This window comes from Aulonocara stuartgranti, assembly GCF_965226115.1.
Source record: "Aulonocara stuartgranti genome assembly, chromosome: 15".
Taxonomy (NCBI): domain Eukaryota; kingdom Metazoa; phylum Chordata; class Actinopteri; order Cichliformes; family Cichlidae; genus Aulonocara; species Aulonocara stuartgranti.
Genome location: NC_138951.1, coordinates 11912142 through 11925256, shown reverse-complemented (window position 1 = coordinate 11925256; position 13115 = coordinate 11912142). Strand labels below are relative to the sequence as shown.

The window sequence follows — 13115 nt, the reverse complement described above, 5'->3', positions numbered from 1 at the left end:
GTTAGCATACGCTAATGTTATTATGCGGGTTCTAATTTGAGAGAGCGGTTCACAGGAATTCGAATGGAATGGAAGCAATTAACCCAAGTATGCGAGCTGGTATATATATGTATGTGTGTGTGTGTATATTTTAGGTTTTTTTTGTAAATACAAGCCACCTTAAGGATAGCGGTAGTTTTATTTCAAGCTTTTGAGGTCGGGCTTGTCGTTAGCATGACAGTAAATGACTTAGCTGCTAGCTACTAGCAGCGGTAATGTCAATTGTTTAGACCAGTATGTTTGTTTGCTATTGTTTATCTCGTCGGCTTACGCTGCTATGCATTGCTAGCTTCGTGCCAATTTAATGACTAAGTCTAGAATACATAGTGATTAACGGTATTTGGATGTGTTGAGTTTTACAAGTGTGGGGATGTGTTGGGGTACGGTGTATATACCAGGATGGCCGAGTGGTTAAGGCGTTGGACTTAAGATCCAATGGACATATGTCCGCGTGGGTTCGAACCCCACTCCTGGTAAATTTATTTTGTTGATGTATTGGAAGGTTTGCGTCACATAACATAAACAAAGAAACAGTTCTGTTACATTATAAGCGAGACCGAGGCAAAACAGAGAGCACTGATGATAAAGAGCTTATAGTTGCAGATGTGGTAGCTGCGTATGCATCGTCTTGTATTATTTCCACCGAATGCAACAATTTCAGCTCCGTTTAAAATTGCACTTTTTAACAGTTCTCCCATTTTGTAATTAGTTATTTAAAAAATACACATTTTTTTTCAGCCAATTTCTTTTGATAATAACAGTTTTCCTCTAAGTTAACAGATTTGCAGCAGTCTATTGGTAATAAAACGGTGCTGAAAATCGCGGGCGCTAAAATAGTGTCGTATTACAAAGCCAGCCGCCAGCTTGCGGTTAACCCAAGTATCCAAACATTACTTGGAGAATTAGGAAGGTTGGTTTAAATTCTGATTATCCGTCTGATTATTACTTGTTTAAGGCGTAACCCGACGTGCACCACTCTAGAAATGCAGCTACACCCCCATTGACGGAGCTCTTGTGACTGGCTTGTTCAGTGAGATCGTTTCCTCTTGTGAATTTCGCCGCAGTTTTTGGATTTATCAGTGAAAGAATAACAAGAATTATCTCAATATAAGGTATAATAATCATAGCGTCAATATAAAAACTCACAAAATTAGGCAAATTAATGCAAGGAGAAACTGAAACTGAGTGAGTGAATGTACAAAGTAGTGGAAAAACTGAGGGACAACAGAGGCAGCAGAAATTGCAAGAAATATAACTAAATATAATGTAGGTGCAGTTAACGCAGAGTCAAAACAGGTAATTTCTTTATAACTCAGGATTGGGAAATCCTGTTGATTACAGTCTATTTATCAATATAAGTTTAGTAGTAGTAATATAAGATATTAGACATAAAAAATTGAAACATCAGAAATAACTTTTTGGCACACCAGCATCTGTAAATTACTTAGGATATACTAAGATTATCCACAGAAGTTTAAAACTAGATCTTAGCAAAGCACATTGCATTACTAAATCTTTCAGGAGTAGTTGCGTGATTAGGACAGAAGAGGGCACTTTAACGCCTTCTTGTAGTTTCTGGGCTGGAGTTCAGCACTGGCCCAGAGGAGGCCTGCACACACTCACCCCTGTAATTTCACAGCCAGGGCGATGCCTTAGATCCATCGATACCCAGTCATCTGCATATGCCACCGGAAAGGCTTGACAGAAAATAGCTGCAAGCAGTACTCAACAGTTTGGTGCACTGTAGTCATGCAGCCTTATAAATACTTCTCAACTTCACAAACATGGTGAGTGTGTAACTATGAATCATGTTTAGCAAATTGGGGTAAATTGAGGAAGAATTACTGTGTGTAAAAATCGCTAATGGGGCCTTACATACTAAAGATTTCCTGGTCTTAGACCATATTTTGTCCCCTTCCTCCCTCTTTTTTTTCACTGACAAACGCATATGCTGTCACTTGATACGTTTTTGAGGCATTAATAGAGCACTGATTTGTGAAATTGAGCCTCTTCTTTAGGCTGCGTGAGGAAGCATCCACAAAAGAGGCCCGACAACTGAGACGCAGAGGGAGAAGGATGAGGGCATACAATGGCAGATCAACATCTCAACATCCCCCAAAGCCTCAGAGACTTTTTCTAATGGGGTCTAATCTATTATTCAGTCCCCTCAGACACGGGAAAAGTTGTTGTTTTCAGGCCGACATAACTCACTATCACAACATGAAACCTGAGACATCAGGGGTGGAGGGGTGTGTATGGTAACGATTGTTGCTGTTGTATGTATTAACTTTCTTATTATTTTTTCCATTTAAGCCGTGGCCATAAATAAGGGTTTGATTCTTATTTTACTTGTCATTATTTATGTTTTAAACTTGATTATCTGTTTGTCTTCCTGTCTTGTTTTGTTTGTAGTTGTGTATCAAAGCTGCTATATGAATAAAGTTGGTTATTGAGGAGAAACCTGTTTTGTGTGTTGATTGAAAAAAGCAACATATGTTTTGTTGGAGCTTTGCTGGTTGTAATTTTGAATTAAACTAGAAAAAACCCACACACAAACACACATTTTGGGGATTTTACACTGTACCTGGGTGCCCAGTAATTCCCAGGATTTGTTTATGGGCTGAAATACTCAATAAAGTGATAAGCAGCCAGGCGTGGAATGCAGTTACTCTTTCCAGGAAGTGCATCTTTGGGGTACCTGTCCATTTCTATGCATCTTATACATTCTGTCCCTCTTCCTTTTACATGACTGTACTTACTATTTCGCTGAGTCATCATTTCCTTTGTGATAAAGCTTATAGTTAGGGCTGGGTCAGGTGACCCTGAAGCATATCTTAGTTATTCTGTTCTAGACTAAGGTTGCTGGGGTACTTCCTGTGATCCATTCAGCATTTCTTCTCTAGATTTCTTTTCATTCCCCAGGTGTTTATATACCACTGCTGCAGGCTATTAATTCTTGTCCTGTCTCTTGCATAGTCTCTGTGCATCACATCTCCTTTTTCTCTTCTCTTTACCCTCACCTCTTAACCAGTATTAGCAGATGACTGAGCCTGGTTCTGCTGGAGGTCTCTTTTCTTGCAAGGGAGTTTTTCCTCCCCGCATTTGCCTAATGCTTGCTCACAGGGGGTTATCGGAGGGTTTCTCTTTAATACCGCAGGGGTCTTTACCTTACAGTGTAAGGTACAGTGTCTGATTTGTTGGTATATAAATAAAAATGAATCACTTTGCTTGATCTGCCAGTGAAATATTTAGTGTTAATAAATAAAACTACCCAAAATATAGGTCAAATGAAATGCCCCTCTTAATGCATCAATAGCAATATTATAATATGATATACAATCAAGCATTGGTACGGACCAGTTTGTAGAGACAACAAATCTGTAGGTGTCTAAATACAACCATTAATGCAGAGAGTTCAATTAATTAAATGGGTCACATTGCCCACATGCTGCAATAAAACAAATCTCTCTGATCCAGCGTCAGGCTTTAGTCAGTTTGCGTTCCCTTTAGGTGGAAAGGCGTGGAAACTGTTTTTCCACCGTCCATTATTTCTCCTGGCTTAGTGTTTCTATTAAAGTTTGTGTTTCCCCGTGAGAGTCATAGGTTTTGTTAGAATTACATCACGTGACGGCCACCGCGCCATGTTTCCATCTCAGACTCAGGAAAACTTTTACAGCCAGAGGGACACGCTACAGAGCGAAATCAAGTCACCCAGAGGGGCCAATGTAGTTCCGATATATGCCTTCAAAATAAGTCCTCGGTTGTTGCAACGTGAGTCGGTTATTAGGATTGAGTCTATTATCCGGTGAATATATCATTTTCCATCTATAAAAAGATTATTTCGTTTATTTCCGACGCCTCAGTAACAATATAACACTGCGAGGAACTGCTTTAGTTCTTTGACTATTTTATTTTGAAAGACAGCGCTACCGTTTCCGTTGCATTTAGCTTGCTGTTTGCGTCAGTGTATGTAACAGGGAGAAAGAGTGGAGAAAAGCAACAGGAACAAAAGTTGTGGACCTGAGTGAACAGCTCTGCGGTGCTCACCCGTGAAATGTTGTAACCAGCTCTCCGTTTGCAACAGACAGCTAGCCGTGTGCTTTGGTAGACGACGGTGGCCTCACCTTGCATTGCGTTGCCAAAAGGCGTCTCTTGAAGCTTTTTTGGCACATCGCGGAGACTGGATGCGCTCGGGGACGGTTCTCTTTGGTTAACGTCAGCTAAGTTTTAACGCTAGTTAGTGGGGAAAGACGCCTCGTTTCTCGTAGAAAATGCCTTAGATGAATTAGATCCACGCAGTTTTAATACATTTTACCCTGTTTGTCCATCCGTACTCGACACGTTTTGGACTTGCTCTGAGGGAACACGTCTCCTGACCCTTGGTGACAGCAGAGGTGAGTGATTGGATCCACGAAAACGCCCATGACCTGTAGTGCTCATCACTATGGTACGTTATTGTGAAGTTCGCTATCGGATTTAATTGTAAAAGGAGCCACTGAGAGAGAAAAGTTTGAAATTAAATGGGATAAGAAAAAAAAAATCACAGTAATCTTGCAGTGAGTTGGCTGAGGGGTGGTGCAGCACTAAACAAAAATTCCCAAACTGCCGCAGTCATACCTAAGAGATAAAACATTAACTAAAACAAGACTATCATTGATTCACTGTTTAAAAGTCACTTGGTATATTTTGTAAGGATCGCGCTAGTCCCGTCAGATTATCCATATATATGCGTGCTTTTAAGCAGTTAACATGTGCACTTTGGTCCAGTCCACTTTGGGGCAAGCTAGAAAGTTCTGCACCACACTTGTGAGTCAAAGAGATGAGATTAGAATAAATAAATAAATAAATAAATAAATATATATATATATATATATATATATATATATATATATATATATATATATATATATATATATATAAAATTTTTATTTTTTTTTTAAATCTTCTCAGTTGTTTTGGTCTGGTTGTCAGCACTACTCCACTTACAAGAAGAGGAACTGAAATTAAAGTAAAGATAGCTGCAAGACAGATGAGGCTGACTTTTCATTGAGTTTACAGTTGTTATTTTTGGGGTCTTGCATCATCCCTCAAGAACTGTAACTCACCAAGAACTGTAAGGGGGGGAAACTGCACATGAAGTCCTTTCATGGTAAAAAAGTAAGCTATTTTGGAAGGGAAAGTGGTTGAGTTTTAATGAAAGGATACCCTGAAGCGAAACAGACCACAGGCATAAGCGAGACCAAAAAAAGGGGTCTCAAAAGCTGCAGCATGACTCAGAAATGTAAGCTAGTGAATTGAGATGACCAGCTGAAGTATTGACTGGAGCTTTTTTCTTTTGAGTTTCAAACTGAGACTTGAACAAAAAACATCTCTTCGGTCAGATTTCTTTGTTGTGTTGATGCTGATTTCAATATCTAGATTGCTTCCATGCCAAGGTTTAAGTCCACATTTTAATTGCCAGTTAAGGAGTTATTTAAAGATAAAGAAGAGCACAGCTTGGCATCCTAAGACATGGTTTAAAAAGCTTGTTTCCTCCTGAGACATCCTAGGTTGTCATGAGGTACCAGGTCTGAGACACTTGATCTGGCCATTTGTGGATTTTTGTCTTCTACTAAATGTCATATGAAAGCAATAGAGAACTAATTTGACAGTAAAAAATTTTGTTTTTGGAGGAACTGTGGAGTTTGAGTTTTCATTTTTATTCCTTACAGGTGCAGGAAGAGGGCTGCTGAGAGGCCTGGAAATTGATCACTATTTTACCTAATCTAGCACTGGATTAACTGGGCTGCAATGGCGTCACCCGGAGACGTCGCTGGGGGAGGAGCTAATGAAGAATTCAACGACAAAATCAAATCAAGATCTGGTATGTTTTGATATTTATGTCCATTGTTTGTGTTGGTATTTTGCAGCTGTCTCCAGTACTTAATGTTCCCTAACGTGAACAAATGAAGCAGAGCATGCAAGTCCAAAGGTTGTCAGAGCTTTCAGTGTTCTTTAACAGAATAAATGGCACGAGGCAACAGTTTGTTGTGCGTGAACATGTGCAGTCACTGTTAGAAAACCGTGACAGAGCCAGAAATCCTGTTGGTGTATGGTTAACCATACGTGGAGGCAGGGGAAGAGAGACACAGCACACAACACAGCGTAATGAGGACAGAGTGGGTTTGCGATCACACCTTTGCAAGGAGAAACAGAAAGGGAAAGTGTCCAGCAGCAGAAGAAGGGGAGGACAAGAATGTAGGGATGGTTTTAGAGAGAGACACACCCACTGATCACGTTCTCTGCAGATCATTCCATTCCATAGGTTAATATTTCGTAGACACCGCCCTCAGAGGGAGAGACGCTTACAAACAAGTTGTTGTTCTAGTTAGAGGAGTGCTTTAGTTGGTCTAAATTAAGGTAATTGGAGGACAATGCCCTGATGTTGTGTACCCATCTTGATTTAGTCTATTCCTGGCTCTTTGAACAGTACATTTAGTTAGAACATGGCAAACTGGAAGAACAATATAAGCACACATTTTCCTATGTTAGAGGAGTCTAGAGTGAAACTTTGCATTGTAAGTTTATCATTATACATCCCGCTAAAGAGGTTGTTAAAGGATGTCCCATTTTAAAATTGGTGCCCAGGTCAAATGGGCTGACAAGATACAAAGAAAATTGGAGTGTAAGACAGAACAGAGGAAAGCAAGCTCATCACTCTTATATCAAACACTTTACCTGTACGAGTAACTATTACACAAACACTATTGTCATATGGGGATTGTTTACTTTTGACAAAAACTGAGCTTTAAGTTAAACGTCTTGGATGTAAATTGATGTTAAAGCAGCATTTGGCTTAAGGTGCAAAATCATTGCCATGTAACTCATGAGGTTTCCATTTCCACTGATAACTGAAATGAGGATCAAAGTTAGGAATGCATTTATATACATCAGCCAACTATTGTGATCAGCTGAGCAACAGTTGTTATTCCTGTTTAGATTTTTAAAAAATAATTTACAGATTTCAATATTTATCTGTTGGCACAGACAGAAGTTTAAAACACCCCCCCAGAATCAGTCTGCCAAAGAGTTCAATCTGGCCTACTATAGGGCTTTGGAAAACATGGAAATTTCAAAGGAGAGTATAAAGTGTGGCTTTTTGACTGTATTTGGATCAGTTTTACAGGCCTCTTACTGACAATGATGTAAAACATAAGCCTATCATATACTTAAAAATAACACTTTTCTGCTTTAAACAGTAAAAAAAAAGAAAGTTTTTCTTTGAGTTCTCACATGATTTATTATTTTTAAATTACAGGATAAAGTTGTTTATTTCTTACAGTGTAGTCTCAATGAGCCGTGTCAATAGGTTTCTTTGGTGTCTTTGTGATTTGGAAAAAGTGAGATGTAATAGTAAAATTGCAGGTTTCTTTTATAAAACATCTCAGGATTAAATGTGTAGTCAAACTGCTTTAGACTGACGGTAAGGGGAAAATGTTTTGGGTATTTTCAATAGGTTATTAGGCAGTAGCCTTACTGGTCTGGCCCTCTTAAAATGAAATTGGGCTTTATGTGGCTGTTGATATAAATGAGGTTGACCCCTGTTGTACTAAAAAAATTCAGTGTCAAAAATGGAATTAATAATATGAAGAAGTGGGGGAAAAAACAGTGTCTTTCAATTGTTATTTTAACACACTGATATTGGTAATAGGATTACCCTGCTATATGTTAGGCTAAAGTGTTACTTGACCTATTTTAGGTCATTGGTAAGTAGGAGCTTCGGCCTTGGAATGTTTCTACTTTAATGTTCCTATAAAAAAGAACACATATAAATATATTTAAAGCCTGTGTTCTGGGTTTCACCATAGCCCTCCCCCCTTCTAACTCCCAATTCCTGCTGTAAACTTGTTAAATACAGTAAAAAGAGGCCAGTTCTCATGCCAGCTTTCCTCACCCACCCAGCCTCACCCACCCAGCCTCACAGCACTGGTGGATTCCATGCCAGGAATTCCACTGTGCCGATGGAGTTTGTAATTTATAATGCTTGTCTCCAGACCACAATGCTTTTCTCACAAAGATTCAGGTTTCCCTAGCAACCCTAAAAGTAATGTTTTCTTTTATGGCAACGGGGGGAAAATTTAGCACGTAGCATAGCTGCACAAAAAAACGCAACTTAGAAAATACGGCCGCTCACATGTATGTCGAGGTAACCTGGGAGCCTCGGCACAAGTGGTTCTTATCTTCTCTTTGACGATGGAAATTTGTGGTGTGTGTTTGTAGTTGGTGGATAAATATGACAGAAATTAGCTGTTCTGTTTTAGAATTCAGAGAGTACGCGCTTGCTTTGAAACCAAGGCAAATCTGGGAAATGGCTTCAAGCTAAACGCTGATAAAATATCATGTGGTCTACCCCGATCACTATAAAGTCTTCTTTCTTTCACCATGTTATAAACTAGTGAGGCTGATTGTTAACAGTGATCCTTAGACACCCACCCAAAACTGGGTTTGTTTCATGTGGTTTCTGTCATCCTGAGAAAAAGTCTACACAGAGCTGAAACATGGGGTATTAGAAGAGAGTGACAAGCAGGTGAGTGTGTGTGCGTCTGTGTGTGTGTGTGTGGTGAGCAGGTGGAGGGATGTTTTTGCAGCTGTGAAGACAAGCATTAGCGCACTTGTTAATCTCCATGCCGGCCACCATGTGGGCATGTTTGAAAGGTTGGAGAATTCATAGCCAACAGCAGAGCGCGCGCTCAAACGGTAAACTCTGTTTTTTGTCACGCTTAGTGACTGTCACAAAGTTAGCGCCAGGCGTCCTGATCTTGCAGAGAGAGTGAGCACGTTCGTTATTTCAGCTGGCACGTTTTCCATTTGGTGCTTGACTGAGATCTCACTGCAGTGTAGGTTGGAGCAGGGGTCTGTATGTGTGTTACCAAGTTTTCTATGAACTAGCTATATAGTCACTCCGTTTCACAGACAAATGCACATTAGTGTCTCTGGAGGGGCGAGGGGAGGTGGTTCAGTGTGTCAGGTTACTATCCAAGCTTACAGTGGATCAAGGAGGAAAGAAAACAGAGGAAATGGGGTGGAGGTTAAAGCTGACAGAGCAGGTAATGTATCTGCTAGGGATGCACTGATCGAACTTCTTCCATCTTAGAGTAAAATAACTTGAATATACAACAATGAATAGTTTACAGTAAGTGTATTTATTAGTAAAATAATAAATGACAGTGGGATCAAAATAATGAAACATATAATGGCTTGGTAGCACTTCATTTGGCACTGTTGTGTTTTCCCTTCCTGCAGCCCTGGGTTAGATTGTTACATATCCAGCTGCACCTGAGAGGTGGGAGTGACAGGAGTATATAAAACCAACTCACTCACTCACTCACTCACTCACTCACTCACTCACTCACTCACTCACTCAGACAGAGAGAGAGAGAATCCGGGAGGCTGCTTGCCAACGTGTAGTATTTTTGTTACATGCCTCTTTTTACAACATATTGCACCTACCTTTACAAGCATCCATGCTGGGCATTTCATCACTCATATGTGCGATTACTCATCTCACGTTTAAGTATTTCTTTGTTAAATAAACTAATTGAACAAGCTAAGCCTTGTCTTTTTGTTGCCAATTTGTTGCCAAAGTTGGCAGCTAGTCGGTTTGTCATCAGTTACCGTGCTGTGTGTTTAAAACACCCACCACCAAATGCATGAAGACTACGGTCTAGTGTATGTAGTAAGTTTCTTTTGGTTAGGTAGCTAGTAAGGGAAGAGTGTGCCTTACTGCTGGGTGTTTCATACCAGTAATTGTTAACCTAGTGTTGTACAACAATTTTGTATCAATAACTGTTTTTTATTCTATCAGTTATATTCTGTGGTCCAGTCCCAGAAGTGTGTACAGTATATTTTACACTATTTTTGTGTGGACATGGCATCTGCACATGAGTTTTTTCAAACTCCCAGTGAACAGTTGTTAACTGCTTACAAAAAAAGAGCACTGGGAAGTGGCAGAGCATTTTGGCATTGATTGCTCTAGACTCTCCAAAAGGATGAAGTTTTTTCTATTTTAAAAGAAAAGCTTATTGAGAACGGTGTATTGATTGCAGAAGGTGGCCGCAAGGTAATTCCATCTGCGTTAACTTTTGAACAGCAGAAAGAGATGTTAATGTTGCAGCATCAACACACTTTGGAGTGTGAAGAAAAGAGAGGCAAAAGAGCAGGAAGTGGAATTGAAAAGGTTAAGATTACATGTTTGTCTGTATGAAGCTGATTTCCCGAAGGTTATAGAGAAAAGTTTAGAGTTTCCTGGAAACAGGAGAGCCAAACTTATGTGGCATTTGTTCGGGAGCTAACAACCTTGTTTAAAAAAATAAGCTCATATTTTTATGTTAACATGTTAATTTCATTTATTTTAATGTAATTATACTAGTGCAAAGTAATGTATTTGCATTGTATCATCTCAGTTCAGTGTGAAAGTCATTAGAAGACTGGATACTAGGATCAGGCTCAGTCATTGCAGAGGAGCCTACCTTGTGGTAATGCTCTTCTTTTTCCATAATGTAAAGATGTATGGCTTAAACACATAGCTTAATTTGTGGAACTGGAGTTTAACTTGAAACTCCAGTTCTACAAATTCATCCTGGTTCCTTCTACTTAAAATCTCACTTGATTCTACTGCAGTCTTTACCCTCCCCTCCCCAACACAGCCGAGTTTCTCACAGACAAAAACACCCAGTGGAGGAAGATGAAATGGCATCTCTTGGATCTCTGCAGATGTGGTCATATTACACTCAGATTTAAAAATCAATCCAGCAGTAGTCAGAAATATCCTCCTCTTGTTTGTTCTCGTTAGATGACGATCATGATGGATCTCTTAGCCGCTATCCACATAAACAGACACACACACCAACTTCAAAGTGCAGAGAAGTTTGGGTACCAACTTGTGCATGCCTGGAAACATCTGCGTTGCAAGTTTTGGTTATGTGTTGAGGTACGATGTGAAACCTAGTGCTTCACAGATTGAATTTATCACAAATCTCAGCACAATGACAACATAAATTTAACACATCAATGGGGAAATTGGCTAAAAGTCGCCTTGATTGGCACGCTGTCATCGTTAACTTTGACCATGTCTGACACCATTGTCCTTCTGCACAACCCTGTTGCTGCCATTCAGCTACGATAGGCTCGAGTCCGCTCACCAGTTGAAGATGAGTAAGCAGTTAAGAAAATGAATGAATGCATACTTGCATGCATGCATACATACCTCACATGTGAAAGAAAGGTGGGGAGCAAACAGGTCAGGCTTCTGATTGCTCTTAACACTTTCCAGAGTTTTGTCTTTTCTTGGATTAGCATGATGTCAGTAAGAGGGGCTATTGTTAATCCCAGGCACACAGCTCTGGCTATTAGCACACAAATCTTCTGTTCATGATGGACAACCAATCAGGAGAAAGGTTGGCCATGTTTCACACAGCATGAACTGAGTGGCTGAAATTGTAAATAAGGATTATGTTAAACGGTGCATCATGCAAAACTACTCTAACAAAGTCCAAGAATTTAAAGCTGGAATTTAGGGTAATAAGTCCCCTATAATTAAAATAAATAAATCACTAGCTGCTGCCCTCCATCTGACCTGTAGGCTGTACTGTATATGGTAAAGTGCTAATTTTGTGGTTTGCCACATTGCAAATCAGTTCTGAATGGGATAAGAGGATGGTTAGACACACTACTTGACACAGTTACAGCTGGATTACCTTATAACCGCTAAAGTCCTGCCTTTACATCCTGTCTGTGCGTGTGCTTTTCTTCTTTCCATTCCTGAGTGCATACAAATGTTAAAGGTCATATATCACTCACAGGGTTAGCGGCTGTTGTTTAACATCACACGGTAATGAGGTGAGAAACAATCACCCGATCCTTATTTGTCACTTGAGAGCTCTGTGGAGGAGCCTGCTCTAAACCTGAGTCAGTACCTGACCTGGCCTTGTTGTTCTCTATTGTTTCTGCTCTTTGTTCTGCTCTCCACTCATCAGTATTGATTTCGTATGATCCATAACAGTATCTGTATAAGTCCCAGACAATATATTTTAAGAGCTGGTGGGTGCCTTGAAATGTTGTGTAGTGTAGTGTTTTGAAATTAGCTGACGGGAGTCTATCCTACTTGGTTCCCACACTTTGTTTTGGTACGTGCTTTGTGCAATATGTGTCACATGAAAGATATGAGGAAAAAGTAATTGGTTGACTGGTTGAAATGGGAAGCTTAACCATCAGCTTTATATGTGCGATGAGCCACAGACTGGATCATCTGCTTACCTTTGGGTGTGACACAATGTAAGACATATTTGTGTTTTCAACAAGAGAATGTGAATGTCACCAAATGGGTGGTGTAGAGGGTGTGTTTTGTCACCATACTCGCTCAGCTACATGTCACAGATCCTTAATTCGGGCCTTGGCTTCTTGGAGCTGGGTGTACTCAGTATTTCAGCTGTTCTGTGCGTGCCTGTGTTCAAGAGTAACTGGGTGAAACACTGAGACGATCCGGAGTTGTTATTATTCTCATTTGTTATTGTTTCATAGCTTTGCTGTTACTTTAAAAACAGATTTTCAAGCTGTCAGTGAGTGCAATGATATACATGCAAAATGCTTATAATGGGTGTGTGTTTGCATGTGTGGGTAGCATGGAATACAAATCAAAACAAAGAGGCTTTCACTGTGTGCCGCCTCTTGATGCAACGTAATGACCTGAATTGTTTCTTTGCCTCTGCTTTTTTGGAGACTCCCAGGCTTGTTTGGGTCAGTGGGAGTTTTCATGAGTTTATTCCACTTTGAGAAAGAAGTTTCCACAGGGAACACGCAGCTGGATGTATCTTCACTCTATATGGGCACACAAGCCTCTCTGTGTTTGTGTTAATGTCTTTGATTGCAGCTTAATCTGGCTGCTTGGGAAATGGGAGGAAACTTTACTTTGCAAAGTCCTGGCTGGAAATGTGGGAATGAAGGCCTGGGCCAAAGCATCTCCCCTGGGTGTGGTTGTGTGTGGGACTCTGCCTCTTTGGTGCATGTGCATGAGCAGCATTGAGACACCCCGCCCAGGC

General features: G+C 40.1%; 1 protein-coding gene across 2 annotated transcripts in view; it reads left to right on the top strand.

Annotated features, from left to right (window-relative positions):
- Nucleotides 1-3969: 3969 nt before the first annotated feature.
- utrn (utrophin) overlaps nucleotides 3970-13115 on the top strand; it is a gene marked incomplete at its 3' end in the record, with an annotated part of 194758 nt that continues 185612 nt past the window's right edge. Inside the window, exons 1-2 of one of the 2 annotated variants that reach the window (XM_082506782.1) lie at nucleotides 3970-4433; nucleotides 5751-5902. In XM_082506782.1, the coding sequence (XP_082362908.1) occupies nucleotides 5830-5902 (73 nt within the window). In that variant the 5' untranslated portion in view covers nucleotides 3970-4433; nucleotides 5751-5829. Of the gene's footprint in view, nucleotides 4487-5750; nucleotides 5903-13115 lie in introns of both variants that reach the window. The other variant, XM_082506783.1, reaches the window with a different exon arrangement.